Below are 20,095 nucleotides of genomic sequence, written 5' to 3'. Positions count from 1 at the left end.
TTTTTAATCTCAGATTGTCCCTCAATCTTAATTACCTATCACTTCCTAAATGTACATTGAAAATTGCAGAAAGGAAACCATGAGGCTGCAGTAATGTATAGGATTTTTCAGAGAAAAAAAAATAATTTATTTGTTCAAATCACTCCCTTAGGGGCCTGGTAGTGTGATGAAATGAACCTGAGACTGGAAGATAGGTAGCCTGGGTCCTTGACCCCCACATTACCATTAGATAATTGTGCAATCATGAACAAATCACTCATCTGCTTTGACTCCCATTTTCCCCATCTGTAAAATGAGAAAGAGAAACTTAGATATCTCTAAGGTTCACTACGATATGAGTGGTCTAGGGTTCTAGTTGCCCAAATGCTAAAAACTCACTGGAGTGTGGACTGAGACTAGAACAAACAGCACAGTGGTGAACATGCTTCATGTGGAATTTGCAGCCAGGAGAACAGCTCTGCCTCTTCAGTTCTCAAACCCTGACTATCTTTACCACTCTTTTCACACTCTTTGCAATTTAGAAACATTTTGGACACAGGATATGTGGGATGGGGAACACCACCGATTCCCACCCCAATCTCTGAACTGGTAGCAAGTTGCCTGGTTTTTTTTTGTTGTTGTTGTTGTTGTTTTTGGGGGGGTGGTGGGGGTGGGGGGACGGGGAGGCAGGGAGTGTGGTGTGAAATCAGCTTCCCAGCACCACCCTACTCTGGCTCTGTGCCTAGGGTTCTAAATGTGAACGGCTGGCTTCCCTATTGGGGAGAAAGGGTGTTTCTTCCTTTCCCAAGCACAAGCAGGTGTCACAGGCCAAGTTGGGAGACGAAGGCCAGCTGTCTCTGTACTCTTTACACAAAGCAGCTCTCTACTTGGCTGGCTGGGTCCCTCTAACTTCAGAGCCCTGGGCTTGATTTTTAAGATAATCAAATACTTCTCCTCATTCTCCTGCCTGGAAGAACATAAGGACCAGGAGGTCCCTTTAGCCATTGACACCCCCTGGAGGCAGGAAGTCCTTGTTAGCTAGACACAGAACTTCTAATGGCCCAGTATATTCTTGTACCTGGTTGTCAAGACTAAAGGCTTTCCTTTCCTGTGGATTTTCCCTTAGTTCATGATCAAGTCCAGCATCCCAGGCCCAAGTTGGAAATGAAGGGAAAGTTGACCCAAGGATGATGCAATTAAATAGGAAAGCAGCCTCTCTGGGTCTTTCACTCATCATCCCCCACCAGGCAGCCCCACCTATTCCTCTCACACACACAGAATTTCCACGTGAGGAGAGGCAAGCAAGCATTTTCACAAACGTACCCTTATGCTACACAAGGGACAAAATGAAAGTGCCCTCAAGAATTTAATACAGCTACACAGAACATACGAGTTCTGTATACTATGTGGGATGGTAAATTGGTTAAACCACTTTGGAAAGCTCTGTGGCATTATGCAAGGTCATTATGCAAGATCATATGCTACATCCGACTCAGAAATTCTACTTCTAGATAGAAACCCAAGAAAACTGAGTGTATATCTCTACCACAAATTCTATATAAAAATCATGTTAGGAGCTTTATTCGTAATGAGCCTAAATTATAAATATCCAAATTCCCATCCACAATACACTGGCTAAATGAATTATTCAAAGAAATATTATACAACAATGAGAATGAGCCGTCCCACAATAGCATGCAAAAATAGGATGAATATCGTAAACAAAATGTTGAGTAAAAGAAGCCAGACATAGTGCATTTATGCATCATATGATTCCATTTACCTAAAGCGCAAAACTGGTAAAACTAATCTGTGTTACTAGAAAGCAAGATAAGGTTAACCTTTGAGTCAAAATTGAGGGAAGAAAAGACTAGAAAAGAGTTTGCAGAAGGTCTTGAAGCTGCTGATAAAGTTCTGTTTCTTGATCTGGGTACTATTTAGTTGAGTGTGTTTGGCATGTGAAATGTACCCAACTGAACACTTAAGATACATATTCCTTTCTGTTTATGTTTGTAGAAGAATGAAAATAAATGACTCCAATTCTTCACCTACCCCAGAGATCAGTTCTTCACCCAGGACATATTTTGTGCTTTCCTACTCTGACTCTAGGCATGACCATGTAACTTATTTTGGCCAATGAGGTCTCAACAAAAGTGTTTTGAAAAACTTCTTGCACATTCCTGCTTGTTATTTTTGTTGTGCAATTTCCACGAAAAGACCTAGGCTAGTATTCTGCAAGATGAAGCAGATCCCAGCCAAGTTGCTCCTACTCGTTAGTGCCAAAGCCATCCTAAATGAGCCTAAACCAGCCAGATGACTTCTAGATGTGCATATGAACCATGAAAGAGTAAGAAAAGAGTATTCCAACCAAGCCCAGCATAAACCATCAAACTATAAGTTCATGAGCAAAATAAGTGCTTATTTTAAGACATTGAACTATAGATGGGTTGTTAAGAAGCACTGTTGTATAATAGACATATGATACAAATGAATACTTCAGGTCAAAGTTTAAAAATATGTGTAATACATAATACAGACACACAAATGAATTTTATCTTAAAAGATTCCTCATACATATCTATTTTGAGGATGATCACACCCTGTAAGAAAGAGACCCTTCCCGAGATCCTGCAGGTCCAATGTTCTAAAAGCATAGAAGGACACCTAAGTAAAATCTAAGCCAGAGACAAACCGAAACAACAGATAAACCAACCCGCACAAATTCCCCAGGGCATCTAAAAATTATCTTCTTCTGTTTTCTCTAGAAGATGCAGAAGCAAATGTTTGCCTTTTCCACCTCCTATTTTTCAGAAATGGCATGTGCTACACCCTACTCTATATATCAAAACTGTTTCATAGCATTCAACATGTGATATTACGGTAAGAGAAATAGTATTATTTTCTGTTTCTTATTTGTCCATGTTTCACCATACAGCTGCCTTTTTGATTTCCCTTGGCAGGGCTTTGCCCAAGATGAACATTGATGAACTTGACCATTCAAATGGTATTCTAGCCTATAGCTGGGCAGTGGTTGCGTTACCTGGATTAACCTGAGCTTTTGCAGAACTCAGGATGGGCAGCAGCAGGAGCAGCACCAAAGGCATTCTGGGAGCCAAGATCATCTCAGAAGGTGGTGTTGGGTTCTGCAGTAAAGAAACAGGAAAAGGAGGGGGAAAAATGAGTGAACATAATTATCACAGCTAATTTTGTGTTCTTGCAGTCTCTATTTCTATATTTAGAACTTCAAATTATAGACTTATGAGTTGAATCCAACTAATCATCCAGTAATCACCTAATATAAAAATTTTCAAACTCCAAATGATCATACACTTACAGAATTAAAATTGGCAAAACTATGGTCAGGTGATAACATTTTACCAAGATAAGTGCAAATAATAAAATAAAACATATTTCTGGGGTTGTGAACTGATGTTTTCATAATTTCAATATTAAATAAGGAGAAACATTCAATAATTTTCATGTGTTTGCCTTTCAAAATGTGTAAGTTCCTGATTCATTAGCTCAGAAGTGTTACCTAGGTTTGTATTTTTCTAGTTTCCTCAGAATGACCATGTGATAATGGATTAGATATGGAGATACCAGTACAAACTCAGGTTTAAAGAGATACAGATAGTTACATATGGAAATATTTATAGGTATTTGTGTATACACAAGTTAATGTGTGTGTGTGTATATGTATATATATACACACATATAGACATATACACTGCCTGCTCTATTAGCTGAGAGGAACTAAAGTAAACGACATCCTAGTAATGAGTATCCAGGAAACAACAAGCAAATCTAGTGCTTAAATCTTGGTTTCTGATACCATTATCCAATAAAAGGAATCAGTGTTCCTTAGAAAAATGGCTGATCCTAGAACTAGGACAGGAATTAGTCAAGATAACCTGGAGTATCTCTTATCTCTTAGTGCCAGAAATTGAGAAAGTACACACACACAAAAAAATGATTAAAGTATATCAAAGAGTCAGAAGCCAAATGAAAGACTTCCCAATAGTCCAGTTGGAATAAAAATAAATATCCACGAGTTAATGGTGATGTAAATAAATGATTAAATAAGCAAATGTGGGAGAATTTGCATTTCCTATGAAAAAGAATTCCAAATAATTTATATAGTTAATCTACATTTAAGGAGTGGAGCATAGCTACGTCCTCCCCTTTGAATGTAAGGTGCAGATGGTTACTTTCTTCCAAAGGGTGCAGGGTGGAAAAAATAAGAACTTTTCAGTGTATAAATCTAACAAACATTACTTCAAGCCAGGTGTTCAGAGTCAATATCAACAATGGTGAGTCATATTGGTAGTATGTGTTCCTGACATGATATGACAAGAATGGCACTTGACTCTGTGTTCTTCCTCCCTAAAGACCATTAGCACAGTCTATGCATGAGAAAAACATTAGACAAATCCCAAATGAGGGATAGTCTACAAAATTCCTGATGAGTAATCCTCAAAACTGTCAAGGTCATCAAAAGCAAGAAAGTCTGAGAAACTTTTACAGCTAAGGGAGCCTGAGGAGACAAGATTAAATGTAATGTAATGCAATATGTGATATCCTGGATGGAATCCCAGAACAGAAAAAAAGACATTAGGAAAAACTGAGGAATTGGAATAAGTTATGGACATTAGTTAACAATAAAGTGTCCACATCAAATCACTCATTTTGACAAATGTACGATACTAATATAAGATGTTAATGATGGAGAAAGCTGAAGGTGGGGTATACAGGAATTCTGTGTCCTATCTTTACAATGATTCTATAAATATATAACTGATCTCAAATAAAAAGCTTATTTTTTAAAAAAATTATCCCCTAAGCAACACTGATATTCAACCATACCTTGGACTCACTGTTAGAAATAGAAGGCGCAACAAAATTGTAAAGGTTTCAGAAATCCCTTTGAACTGAACTGATTAGGGAAGATTTCATGGAGAAATCAGTAACTGAAGGACAGGTTGGATTATAATGGGGATTAAGTGAAAAAGAAAACGGAATAGATAAGGATAAGGTATGCTTTCAGCCTACAGGATTTTTCTATGATCATTTCTAGACAATAGAATGATGACCCACCCAAAGTAGTAAATCAAAAACAGACTTAAAAAGTCAGATATTCAAATGATTCTGTCTGAAAACAACGGTGCCAAAGCAGATGGAACTCAGAAGATGGATGTGGCCCTGTGGTATGGGGCAGGGAATTAAGTGGTCCACAGACCAGAAAGACTGATAAACTGGGGTTCATTTCATTGTTTTGAATGTAATAAATAGGTGACTCAGTGTGTCTTGCCACTTACAACAGCAGGAATGCTATTTCCAAAAATAAGTTCCCAAATATGCCCAGAAAAGAAAATGCATAGTAAACATTGATCTGGGCTATAGTCTAGCACTAGCTCAGGACCATGATATAGGATGTTCTTCCATAAAGTCCCAAGCTCATGTAAGTAGTCTTTCAGTTAGTGCTGAGTCTCAGAACTGCCTTGTCTAACCGTATTCTTTTGTAGAAGAGTCCTACAATTCTCTACAATTCAGTAAATTAAAACATTTTAAAAAAAAGGTATCAGGGAAGAATGGAGAGAGATTGATCAATGGGTACAAAGTTACAGGTAGATAGAAGCAAGAAGCTCTAATGTGCTATTGCACATTGGCTGATAGGCTACAATAATGCACTGTACATTTCAATAAGCTAGAAAAAAAGAATTTTGAAGTTTTTCCCCATAACGAAATGGCAAATGTTTGAGGACATAGAAAAGCTGTCCTGTTAATATGTACAATTTTCATGATTTTTTTTTCTGTGTCAGTTTAATATAAATGAAAACAAAAATGAAAAAAATATTTTAAAATGTGAAAAAAAGAAAGGTATATGTATAGTAAAGAAAAGAAAATTGAGAAATGTGATAGAGAGTGAATGAGAGCTATTCCAAGGTGACCAGCAAAGGTCTCTCTGGGTATGTGACTGACTCAGCAGTAGTTAAGCAGAACAAAGAAGAGAATAGGAAACCCAGAAAAACTTCATGAATAAATGAGAATTTATTATAGAATAAAAGGGATAATTAAAAATCAGTGAAATTTTATAGGATTTATTAGGCTTTTTAAAAGCAAATAAAGGTACATCAGTCCACACACAAAAACAGAGTCCAAAATGTAAAAATAGTACTACAAAAGTATTTCAATAAAACATGGGAGAATTTGCAATAAACTAAAAATTTTAAAAAGACCTGCATGAATAAGACATTGAATGCAAACTTCATAAATGAAAAGAATAATAATTTTTCAATCAAAATTTGAAACTTCATTGAGACAAAAGACATCATAATTTATCATACAAGCAACAAACAATATTAAATATTTGAAATTGTATAACAAAATAGCTTCTTACATAAATGATCTCTATAAATAATTCTAAGATCCACCAGAAAATGGGCCAAATAAACAAAAAAACATTTTTATCAAAGGAGACAATATAATGCAGTAAATACCTAAAAGTGTTCAATCTCCCTAGCAGTCAGAAAAACAACCACTAAAGCATGAATTAAATACCAGTCTTGACCATCAGATTGGCAGTTTCAAGTATAATATCTCACATTATTGAAAATTGTCAATAATGTGGGGAAGTGCATACTTCTATGTTCTGCCACTGGGTATATAGACAATAATTTAAATAAAATGCATAAACATATCATCTATACACACTATTTATTATTGCTTAACCTAGAGAAAGACTCTGTGTACACAATGAGGCATGTACAAAGAAGTGTTTTGTCACTTTTTTAAATAACAAAAATGGGGAAAATGCCTATTAATAATAGAATGCTATAAACTATGATATATTCCCACTGTTAAATACTATGGAATAGTGAAAAAGAATGAATTAGAGCTGTATGTGGTTTCATGGTTTGACATCCATGACATATTTTAGGTGAACAAGCATAATGCAAGTTTTATGTAAAATACTTTTATGTATTTTTATGAATACACACACACACAATTATATGTATTTAGAAGATATAAAAATTAAACACCATGCTGAAAGCAATGGTTCCCTCAGAAATGTAGTTGAGAAATGAACTGCAGCATTTGGCACCAGAGATGGTGAATGGTAATCAGAAGAGATCAAAATGCAATTCTTGTTTAGTATCATTTATATCAGTTTTTCTGACAAAAATAAGAAAGAATTATTCCTGGGAGAAGGCTATCATAATCTCAAGAGTGCTTTCCAAACAACTCTGTATATTGCAGAGTTGAAGGAGGTATTGTGGTGGGGGAACATACACTTTAAGTCATTTGTAGTATGGAGAGGTGGGTATTAATTAATACATCTAGCATGTGGATAGACTGAAAGCATAAAACAGTTGAGATGACTGATTATGTCTTTCTATTTTAGAATGCTTTGCACTTATTAGGTAAATTAAACTGCATTATGTCATTGAGCCTCACAACTGGTAGAGAGGAATTACTATCCCCCTTTTACAAAGTAGGAAAGTAAAATCACTTCATGGACAAGTGAGGCAGTTTTGCTTGATCTGGCTGCTGCTTCCTATTCATTGTGCTGACTATAGTTAGCTTCTTCACTATAGAAAAGCCAGACTATGAGATATTTAAAATCAGGGATCTAGCTTATCTCTATATCAAAATGAGATTAATTTTTATTTGCCCGGGGTCATAAAGCTAGAAAGAGGCCTGTTTAGCATTGATTCCAGTTCCTCTGGCCCTAAGGTCAATTTTTCTACTTCCACAGAATTTCCAAGGAGGCTCAGAGAGAATATATACTTTGTAGTAAAGAACTCCCTTTCCTCTTTCATCAAAACCCTCTTCCTTTGCCAACCTGGATGAACACTCCAAATTGACTCCAAATGAAGCCATGGCTCAGGACCTCCCACAAACTTTACAAGATCTGATGGAAGATGGTTGACTCTTCACGTTGGGACTGCCCACGCCAGAATCTGGACAGACCATGGGTCAAAGCTGTCAGAACACAAGGAAGTAAAATGGAAGATCAGGCAAAAAAGTGTGGCAGCCACACCTGGAATTTAGCAGCTCTCCAGGAATGAAAGAAACAACCAAACAAAATGCCTGTGAGATTCAACTTCTCACAAATTATCTCTGAACTTGGAAGAACTTCCAAAAGCCTCTCTTGGAAATATAATCAGGGTTTTTTGAACAAAATGGCAGAATAGAGAAGATCACTTTCCTGGTTGTTCTTTGGAATGAAACTAAGAAAGCAGTCAGGTAGCTTCTCAGCAAGGTGAGAGGGAGAAATTTATTGGGAATAAATTCTGGACACTCAAAGCAGATCTGGGACTCAGGAAGTTGCATACAGCGAAAAGAAGAAGGAAGAGGAGGAGGAGGAGGAGGAGGAGGAGAAATCCTTAGTTACACTGCTATTGCATCTGCTAGTGCAATTCTCCCTGACACACACAAGAAAATAGTGGAGAGATAAGTCAATAAAAGAAAATAAGATTTTTTGGAGACCTAAAACATGTCTGGGTACAGAGAGATCAGAGATCAAATACTCTGCCCAACTAACCTGAAAGGTGTGCTGCACAATATCCTTGTGTGGGAAAGCAGCCACATCTTTCCTGGCTCCTAGGGAGAACAGAGGAAGGAACCATTTGCAGGTGCAGTGCAGGAACCAGCAGTTGGGGGGACCCATTCCTGGCAATTGAGCTTGGCCTGAAAATCAGGCCTGGCAAACCCACACCTTACAACATAGAGGTTGCTTAAATGTCCAGGAGAAAATCCAGTATGGAGAGGGTTTTACCCAGGGCAAGGCAGGTAGGGAAACCTACCATGCTTCTCCCCAACCCCTCCAGCCCATCCATTTGAAAGATCAGCTGGGACAGATGTGCCTGGCTGGGAATTCTAAAGGAGAGTAGGGATTGATTGAGTTTAGAGACTGAACGCCAGAGACCAGAAAACGCAGGGTCCATGAGTGACTGAGGAGTGCAAGGATCGGCACCTCCACCACGAAGTGAAACCCAGGGGAACTTTCCAGGGGTCAGTCTCCCAGCACCGACCAGAAAATGCTGGGCCTGGGAGGTGTGATGATTTAAAAGGTTCAGACCAATTGCCATTCAACAGAGAACCCGGAGCCTAAAACTCTGCCTCCGGAAGCCCCGACTACAGGATTTCCTCTCACACTCCAGCAACCCCACCTTACACAGCTGAGAAGGGAAGCCAAGAATCTTCTGATACCCAACACAAACAATTCTTGAAGTTTTCACTAAGATCACTTTTTTTTTTCTTTTTACTTTTCTCTGTTCAACTGTGACCTGAATGACACATGGACACTTATAAATAGTCATGCTTCCTTTTACCCCGTTTCTAGCATTTCCTGAAGACAGTTTTTGTTTTTTTTTTCCTTGGATCATTATTTTAAGGACTAGGATGTTTGATTATTATAGTCCAGGTTTTGTTCATGTATTCTTTGATTTATATTTCTATTTTTAATTTTTATTTTATACATATTTTTATCTCAGTTATCAGTTTCCCTTGATTTTCTTTTTTTAATTAATTTATTTTTATGTGGTGCTGAGGATCAAACCCCATGCCTCACACATGCTAGACAAGCACTCTACCATTGAGCTACACTCAGACCATCTTCCTTTAATTTTTTTTTAAAAAAAGAGAGAGAGAGAGAATTTTTTTAATATTTATTTTTTAGTTTTCGGCGGACACAACATCTTTGTTTGTATGTGGTGCTGAGGATCGAACCCGGGCCGCACCCATGCCAGGTGAGCGCGCTACCGCTTGAGCCACATCCCCAGCCCCGTTTCTTTAATTTTAAGACTTTTATTTTCTGTCCTCCTCCCTCATAATCATCACATTCTACATCTCTTCTGTTCTCTCATTGTTCATTACTTAAAATTGTAAACCCTTTTGTAAACTTACTGTTCTTACCATGAGCTATAAGTGATGATATCATTTCTGTTTATTGTGACAATTAACAATGTAAATGCCATAGCAGGAATTATTTGTTTAATGCTGTAAATTGTTTGCATTGATTATTGTTATTACCTGTTTTCCCCAAAAAGGTGAGGTACTAAACACCTTCAGGGAAACTGTAAGTCCACAGGGTAGAAATTCTACTGCTTCAAAACCATACTGTTAGATGGGTAGTCACACCAACAACATAAAAAAGAAAGGAGAAAAAATCACCCCAAACAAACCAACATACTTCAATAACAGAATCCATTGACACTACAGTGGAAGAAATGTCAGAGGAGTTTAGAATATTCATAGTTAAATTAATCTACAATGTAAAGGATGATGTAAAAGAGTGATATTGGGAGGAAATGCAGGGAGTGAGAGATCACTTCAACAAAGAGATAGAAATTCTGAAAAAAATCAAACAGAAATCCTTGAAATGAAGAAATCAATAAACCAAATTAAAAATTCATTGGAAAGCATCACTAGCAGACTAGACCACTTAGAAGACAAAGTTTCAGGCAATGAAGACAAAACATATAATCTTGAAAATAAAGTTGACCATGGAGAAGAGATGTTAAGAGACCATGAACAGAACTTCCAAGAAATACACGATAACATAAAAAGACCAAACTTAAGATTTATTGGGATAGATGGAAGCTCAGAGATACAAACCAAAGGAATGCACAATCATTTCAATGAAATGATATCAGAAAATTTCCTGAACCTAAAAAATGAAATGGAAAATCAAAATAGGAGGCATATTGAATCCCAACTATACAAAATTACAACAGACCACACAAAGGCATACTATTATGAAAATGCCTAAATACAGAATAAGAATAGAATTTTAAAAGCTACCAGGAAAAAAAAGTAACAGGTCACATTTAGAGGAAAATGAATCCAGATCTCAGATGATTTCTTAACTCAGACCCTCAAAGCTAGGAGGTCTTGGAATAATATATATCAAGCTCTGAAAGAAAATGGATGCCAACCCAGCAAAATTAAGCTTCAGAACTGACGATAATATAAAAACCTCTATGATAAAAAAAAAAGTTAAAAGAATTCACAACTAGAAAGCTGGCACTACAAAACATACTCAATAAAATATTTCATGAACAAAAAATAAAAAGTAAAAATGAAAAGAAGCAAAGGGAGAAACTACAGTAGAAGAACAGGAATCAAATGAGAAACTAATTTAATTTTTAAATAAATAAATCAAAATGACAGGAAATGAAAATAATTTCTCAAATAGCATTGAGTGGGGGCTGGGGATGTGGCTCAAGTGGTGGCGCGCTCGCCTGGCATGGGTGCGGCCCGGGTTCTATCCTCAGCACCGCATACAAACAAAGATGTTGTGTCCACTGAAAACTAAAAAATGAATATTGAAATTCTCTCTCTCTCTCTCTCTCTCTCTCTCTATCTCTCTCTCTCTCCCCCCCCACTCTCTCTTTAAAAAAAAAAAAATAGCATTGAGTGTAGATGATCTAAACTCAAAAACCAAAGAGACAGACTAGCAGATTAGATTAAAAAACAACACTCCACAATATGCTGTCTCCAACAGACTCACCTAATAGGCAAAGATATTCACAGACTGAAGATAAAAGGATGGGGAAAGGCATGTCATTTACATGGATCTCGTAAAGAAGCAGGGTTTCTATCCTTAAATGAAATAAATGGACTTCAAGATCAGAAGGGACAAAGAAGGTCATTTCATACTACTTAATGAAATTGTACATCAACAAAGCATAACATCCTAAATATCTATGCCACAAACAATAGAGCATCTACATACATCAAACAAACCCTTTTCGATTTCAAGAACCAAATAGAACACAACACAATAATTCTGGGTGACTTTACCATGACTCTCTCATCACTGAATAAACCATTCCAAACAAAAACTAAATAAAGAAGCTATAAAACTAAAAACACAATTAATAATTTAGACTAGACAGACATATATAGAAATTTTCATTCACCAATAACTGAATAAACATTTTCTCAGCAACACATGGATCCTTTTCTAAAATAGATCATATCTTAGGCCACAAAGCAACTCTTAACAAGTACAAAAAAAAAATAGAGATAATACCTTGTATTCTATCAGATCATAATGGAATGAAAGCAGAAATTAACAATAAAATAAAAAACAGAAGTGACTCTAACACCTGAAGACTAAATAATACACTATTAAATAACCAATGGATAGCAGAAGAAATCAGGGATGAAATTTAAAAAATAATACTTAGAGGTAAATAAGAATACCTGCCAGATTTCTGTTCGCGACTAAAAGACTCAGGGGTCACTCCAGTTAAACTGGGCTGACTGGGCTGCACAGAATAACCACACAAGAGACACAAATACCTTTTTCTTTGGGGTCACTGTGATGGCTCCTCTGACCTTAAGGGTCGACAGGAAGAGAGAGAGAGCGAGAGCATGCGCTGACCCCTTTTATGAGGAGAAACTATTCAAATGAGGCAAGGGGTCAGGTTTCAGGGGGCTGAGTCTATCTTCATGATGTCCACTGTCAGCAGGTTGACTGACACCTGGGTAGGCCACACCCAAGGGCACAGTAAGAGAAGGGGACACACACAAGGCACTTCCATGGAAGATTCTATCCTAAACAGGGCAAGGGGTCATATTACAAAGGAACAGGTGAGCATAGCTTCACCCATGGGGCTGTAGCAAGACACACCCATGCACGAGACACGGACCCTCGCACCCAAGAAGGTTGGGGAAAGCTCTGCCACATTTCTGCGACTGAGCGCCTCAGCACTCAGCCAGGGAATGTGACTCAGTCAAGTGCAAGGTTGGTCTCCCACAAATACCATCACAGCATATCAAAATCTCTGGGACACCATGAAGGCAGTTCAAAGAGGAAAGTAAACTGCACTGAGCTCATTCATTAAAAGAATAGGAAAGTCACCAAATAATAAATTAACATTACATCTCAAAGCCCTAGAAGAAGAACAAATCAACAAGAAAGCTAGAGAATACACGAAACAAATGAAATCAGAGCCAAAATCAATGAAATTGAAACACACAAAAAAACAATTTAAAAAAAAAAAATAAACAAAATGAAAACTTGGTTCTTTTTGAAAAAATAAATAAAATCGATGAACCCTTAACCAAGCTAATAAGAGGAAAGAGAGGAAAAACTCAAATTACTAAAATTCGTGATAAAAAATAAACATCACCACAGGCACTACTAAAATATAGACAATAATCAAAAACTATTTTAAAAATCTATACTCCGAGAAAATAGAAAATATTGAAGACATCAACAAATTTCTAGACATAAAACCTACTTAAATTGAATATGCCATCAAAAGCCTATGAAGAAAGAACTAGATGGATTCTCAGCCAAGTTCTACCAGATCTTCAAAGAACTAATACCAATTCTCCTCAAATTATTTCATTAAATGGAAAAGGAGGAAAACCTTCCAAACTCATTCTATGAAGCTAGTATCACCCTGATACCAAAAACAGACAAAGACAACTCAAGGAAAGAAAACCTCAGACCAATATTCTCAATGAACATAGATGCAGAAATTCTTAGTAAAATGCTGGCAAATTGCATACAAAAACATATTAATAAGATACTGCACTATGATCAAGTGGGATTCAACATATGGGATCAAGGTTGGTTCAACATACAGAAATCGATAAATGTAATTGACCATGTCAATAGACTTAAAGACAAGAAGCATTCTCTCTAAAAGCAGGAACAAGACAGAGATTTCCTCTTTCACCACTTCTATTCAGCATAGTACTTGAAACTATAGCCAGAGCAATTAGGCAGAAGACAGAAATTAAAGGGATACAAATGGGAAAAGACGAACTCAAACTATTCCTATTTGCCAACGACATGATTCTATATTTAGAAGAACCAAAAACCTCCACCAGAAAACTTGTAGAACTCATAAACAAATTCAGCAAAGTAGCAGGATATAAAATTAACATTCATAAATCAATTGCATTCCTATGCACCAATAATGAATCTGCTGAAAGAGGAAATTAGAAAAACTATACCATTCATAATAGCCTCAAAAAACAATAAAATAAAGTACCTGGGAACCAATCTAACAAAAAAGGTGAAAGACCTCTACAATGAAAACTATAGAATACTAAAGGTAGGAATTGAAGAAGACCTTAGAAGATGAAAAGATCTCCCGTGTTCCCTGATACAATTAATATTGTCAAAATGCTCATACTACCAAAAGCACTATACAGATTTAATGTAATTCCTATTAAAATTCCAATATGACTTTCTTCATAGAAATAGAAAAAGCAGTCGTGAAATTCATTTGAAAAAAAATAAGAAGCCCAGAATAGCCAAAGCAATCCTCTGTGAGAACAGTAAAGCTGGAGGCATCACAATACCAGAGCTTAAACTATACTACAGAGGTACACTAACAAAAACAGCCTGGTATTGGCACCAAAACAGATCTGAAGACCAATGGAAAAGAATAGAATACACACAGAGACAAACTCACATAAATACAGTTATCTCCTACTAGACAAAGGCACCATAAACACACATTGGATAAAAGAGAGCCTCTTCAACATATGGTGCTCAGAAAACTGGAAATCCATATGTAGTAGAATGAAGCTGAACCCTAATCTCTTACACTGCAAAACAACTCAAATCAATCAAAGACCTAGGCATTAAACCAGAGACCCAGCACCAACTAGAGGGCCCAACTCTCCATTATGTCAGCTCAGAAACTGACTTCCTCAACAAAATCCTAAAGCATAAAAGTAAAATCAGGAATCAAGAAGTGAGATGGTAACGATGTAAAGCTTCTTTACAACAAAGAAACAATCAAGAACAAGCAGAGAGCCTGCCAAATGGGAGAGAATCATTGCCACATGCACCTCAGATAATTAATCTCCAGGATATACCAAGAACTTAAGAATCTTCACACACACACACACACACACACACACACACACACACACCCAAAAACATAACCTAATCAGCAAAGGAACTAAACAGGTACTTCTCAGAAGAAGAAATATGATCAGATAACAAATATATCTAGAAATCACAGATATGCAAGTTAAAACTACACTAAGATTCCCATCTCACTTCAGTCAGAATGGCAATTTTCAAGACTACAAATAACACCCATTATGGTGGTGCACACCTGTAATTACAGCAGCTCAGGAGGCTAAGGCAGGAGGATTGCGAGTTTTAAGCCAGCCTCCACAACTTACTGAGGCCCTAAGTAAGTCAGCAATAACCTATCTCTAAATAAGATATAAAAACAGTCTGGGAATGTGACTCAGTAGCTAAGTGGCCCTCATTCAATATCCAGTACCAAAATAAATAAATAAAAGTAACTATAAATGCTGGTAAGGATGTAAGGAAAAAAGTACACTCATACATTGCTGGTGGGACTGCAAATTGGTACAACCACTCTGAAAAGCAGTATAGAGATTCCTCAGAAAAGTTAGAATTGAACCACCATTTGACCCCATTTTCCCACTCCCTATTTAGACCCAAAGGACTTAAAATCAGCATACTACAGTGACACATCCACATCAATGTTTATAGTACCTCAATTCACAATAGTTAAGCTATGGAACCAACCTAGGTGCACTTCAAAAGATGAACGAATAAAGAAAACATGGTGTATATACACAGTGGAATATTACTCAGTCATAAAGAAGAATGAAATTATGGCATTTTTCTGAAAATGGATGGAGTATCATACCAAGTGAAATAAGTAAATCCCCAAAAATCAAAGGGCTGAATGTTCATGCTAACATACAATAAAGGGGGTAGAATAGAAGATCACTGGATTAGGCAAAGGGGGATGAAGGGAAGGCAGGGGTGATGGGAATAGGAAAGGCAGTAGAATGAATTGGACAGAACTCTCCTGTGTTCATATATGAATACACAACCAGTGAAACTCCACATCGTGTACAACTGCAAGAATGGAATCCTAGTTAGAATAAGTTATACTCCATGTGCTTGACATATTATACATACATGGAGTATAACATTTAAAAAATTAAGTATAACTTATAAAAAAATTTTTTAAAGAAATACAATCAGGGCCACACCAGGGTGAAAGCTTGCATCACCAGCATATCTGCCTGACCCTGTATTGTTTCATGGTGGGGCTCTCACTGAAAGGCTCACTCCTGGTCATTCCTAAACATCCTGCAGCTCTATGTTATATACCTCTGAGACCATGCCCCTCATTACCAACTGCCTTTAGTAGGTAGAGCAAGGAATCTGGAAGGACAGTGTGGAAATTATTTTTTGAGCCATATGGACACAGGGTGAGCAGAAAGTTAGGATCTCTCTGACACCTGGTTCACATGTTCAGGAATCTTAGAGTATTTCCAGTTCTCTGCACTGGTGATAACAGCAGCCCTTTAGTAGTCCAAGATATAAGACCCACTGCAATGTCGATTTTTCACTATAGAACTGATAATAAAATATCATTATGACAGATTTGTAAACTTAACTGTAATAGTTAACATTTACTTGGAAAAATAGCTCCATCGTTCCTACCCCTGTGACAATATGGAACCCATGGTGACTTTTGCTCTAACAAAATGGAAAGTTTGAGTAGCTCTGTTCTTCCCGAGCCCCCTTAGAATAACCATGACTCACAGAGAGCACGGTGCTTTTCCCCCCAAGTCTGAATATCAGCAAAACTGTCTTTTGCTCTGAAGCAGAACCAGAGGCACATCCCACTTTAAGAAAAATCTGCATTTACCAAACTCATAAATCATGGAATGTTTACCCACATGACAGAACAGTTCTTTGCAAAAAAACGTTCAATGTTGCACCGGTGACTCTGAATAAGAAATCCCACAGAGTACATTTAAAATAACACTTGGTATGAAAAAATGTTCCATCTACTTACCAAACTCATAAATCATGAAGTGTGTAGCCACATTACAAAATAATTCTCCACTTTACAAAAGGATCCAGTGCTGTGGGTCTTCCAATAGCAAATCCTTTCAATACATCCAAAACGTGATTCAGTGCATCAAAATCCAGTTTATACCCAACTTTTCAGGAATATGGCTGCTGTACAAAGCAGGGAACATCTGATTTGGCAGGTGGCCATTCTTCCCAGACAGTCTGTCTTCCCAGATCCTAAAGCAAGGGACAATCTGAGGTGACCCTGACTTTGCTAAAGAATAAAAATTCACAGATTTCCTTCAGGGATGTTGATATTAACAACGACCAGAAAAGAAATGCTGGCCCCTCCTGGAAAATCGGCGATGGGCTAAAAGCCAGGACCCTCCACCGAAACATAGATAAAACTTCCCTGCAAGAAAGGATGGTGCCCTGGAACGGCTGGAGTGAGAGCGGAGGTAAGAAAAAGGGACTAGGGTCAAGTTGGAGCAAGCACACAATGTATGTGTGTGTGTGTCGTGACTCTATCTATGGCACTTATATGTATGTGGAACGTTAGTGTTTGGTAAAGATAATGAATCTCACACACTTTAGGGTCATATATTTAATCCAGAGCCCATTCGGGGCATTCAAAACTCATTTTTCTCTCTGCTGAGTCATTTTCATTTCAAATTCAACAAACAAAGAGCAATCTTTGGAGTGTTTCATATTCAGAGAACAAATATGCAGAAATGACCTTGGTTTTGGCAAGAGATGGGCCCCCAAACACACATACACACACAAACAACGCCATCCCAAACATTCTCATGTTTTATCTTGATTCCTAGGGATTTGCTGAAGTTTTCCTCCCTCTCAAGTTTCCTCTGGGAGTCCCCAACCTCGTGCTTCTCAATCTGCTAACTCCTCAGCACTGAGCCAAGGCCCTAGAATGGCCCAGTCAGTCAGTGTTTAAGGACACAGCATGTATACTCAGTGACCCGGGGTGACCCACACTGCCTAGAGTGGAATGGAACAGCCATCTCTGCTTCTGCCTTTGTTAGGGACAGTACACTGTTTCTTTCTGCCTGGGTCTTGTGGTCTGTGAAATGGAGACAGCTAGAGTTTGTAAAAGAATGAGGTAGAGGAAGAGCCAATAGCCTCCTCCTTTCATTTCTTCTAGAAAGAGGAGCAGATGCTGAGCACAATCGATGTCAGAGGAGACACCCTTCTTCCAGGGCAGAAAGCAGCCACTGGACAGTGTGAAATTGCTTTCTTTCCTTTACATATTCTACCCAGAGCTTCCAATCTAATGTATCCATGGCACTACAAGGAGAAAGAAGGAGTGTAAATTCAAAGTGAAGGCAGTGCATTTTCCCAAACATAAAACTGGATGCTAAAAATTCTACAATCCAGTATCCCTCCGCCTGCCAAGATCTTGGGCAAGACCTTGGTGAACTCTACCAGTCCCTGGCTCTTTGAACTGTTCCCTCCCCTTTCTAATTTCCAAACAGCTGAAAATTATCTTGCTGATAGATAATCCTGCGTTCAACCATTTTCTTTTCCCATCTCAACTTCAGCCCAGGCTCCTCAGTTCTCTGAAGCACTGTCTACATTACGGGGCACAGGAAGGTCAGCAGGATAAACTATGGTCAGAGGGCCTAGAAAGTAATCAAAGAAGCATGCTAATCCTCAAAATCAAAGAACCACAACAGTGAAAGCTCAGAGGGTCCTGAGACCTCTTCTTTCCCAACCCCTCTTGAGTTGGAGGCAAACAAAGGAAGGCAGCCCCCAGATCACATGACTCCTCTAGGGGCAATCGCTGGTCAGAAGCAGAGACAGGCCTCTGATGGTCTAGTCTAGCAGACATTCTCTTATCATTCTTCCTCTTCTGGCCTAACCGCCTGTTTTTCTTTCCTAAAATTCAGAGCTACACATACATTCTTTAGGTCCTGTCTGCTTCAGATAACTGTTTTCCTAAAGCCAGAGGGAAGTTACTAGGAAAATTTCTATGGTAGTTTTCAAATGTGTCAACAAATTTTTTGACTCTCTCCCACTGAGACCTTGGGTCTAATTTCCTTTTCCTTGGATACAGGCTGAATTAACTCACCTCTAACAAAATGAATGGTGTGAAAGGGACCACGTGAAAACTCAGAGGTTAGGTCCTAAAAGATGCTCCACTTCCACCTGACTCTCTGTCCTAGGATTGTTGTCCTGGAAACCCAGCTACCCCGCCATGAGGACACTCAGGCCACAAGGGAAAGCCACACGTAGATGTTTGGACTAATAAACAGACAGTAGAATCGCCTTTCACATTTGTGAGTGAGGAAGAATTAGAGAACATAGCCACTCTCTGCCTGCAACTGCATGGCAGACGCTGTGTAAGACCAGCCTAGCAGAGCCCAATCACTTCAGCGTAGGAGAGATAATAATAACTGCTCATGGTTGTTTTAAGTCACTAATTTATTAAACAGCAAGATTTAACTAGAACAAGTTTCTTGAGTAAGAAATAGCCTACCTAAGTATTGATTTATGAATGTTGTCTAGTGTTTTAATTCATCACCAATCTGTTGCCTTGGAGCCTGGAATGAGGACTTAGACCATATGGTAAATGCAAAATGGGAAATAATGTCAATCAAAGGATGCTGCTTTCTCCTTGATCTTGAGAGTGATTTTAAAGACAAATGATATCTAAGTATGAGATGTCTTTCCCTTGAGAGCTCACTGGTGAATCCCGAAGCCACATCTGACTCAATTTTCAACACTTCCTTTGGCCCCTGGATCCCCTCATTCACTGTTCTGCCTCCTACTCGCCTTACTCTCTTTCTGAATGACCTTTTCTGAAACCAAAACTGGTTTTGAGTTCTGTTCTCATCTCTCAATAGCTGTAGGGACTAGGCACACACCTGAACCTGGACACCTCTGTTTCCTCATCTGTAAAAATGAGGCTGATTAGGGAATTTGCTCCACAGGAATGTTAATGTTATGTTTAACACATAAAAGTGCTTGAAACAAGCTTATGGTGACATATACCTGTAATCTCAATGATTTGAGAGGCGGAGGCAGGAGGACTGCAAGTTTAAGACCAGCCTCAGCAACTTAGCGAGGCCCTAAACAACTTAGCAAGACCCTGTCTTAAAATTTAAAATAATAATAATAAAAATAAAGGCCTGTGGATGTGACTAAGTGGTTAGGTGCCCCCCTGGGTTCAATACCCAGTACCAAAAAAAAAAAGATAAAAGGCTTAGGACAGTGTCTAACTCATAAATGATAGCATTTGTCTGTCTTTTTATTTTACTTTTCTGT

General features: G+C 38.0%; 1 protein-coding gene across 7 annotated transcripts in view; it reads right to left on the bottom strand.

Annotated features, from left to right (window-relative positions):
- Positions 1-20,095, bottom strand: part of Ddr2 (discoidin domain receptor tyrosine kinase 2) — a 145,887-nt gene that overhangs the window by 48,318 nt on the left and 77,474 nt on the right. For 6 of the 7 annotated variants that reach the window (XM_076862760.1, XM_076862762.1, XM_076862761.1 and 3 more), the window contains one exon: positions 3,020-3,122. In XM_076862760.1, coding sequence (XP_076718875.1) covers positions 3,020-3,122 — 103 coding nt within the window. Of the gene's footprint in view, positions 1-3,019; positions 3,123-16,814; positions 17,051-20,095 lie in introns of all 7 variants that reach the window. The other variant, XM_076862758.1, reaches the window with a different exon arrangement.

The sequence above is a fragment of the Callospermophilus lateralis genome, chromosome 7 (assembly GCF_048772815.1).
Source record: "Callospermophilus lateralis isolate mCalLat2 chromosome 7, mCalLat2.hap1, whole genome shotgun sequence".
NCBI classification, from domain to species: Eukaryota; Metazoa; Chordata; class Mammalia; order Rodentia; family Sciuridae; genus Callospermophilus; species Callospermophilus lateralis.
This window is presented reverse-complemented; position numbering and strand designations above follow the sequence as displayed.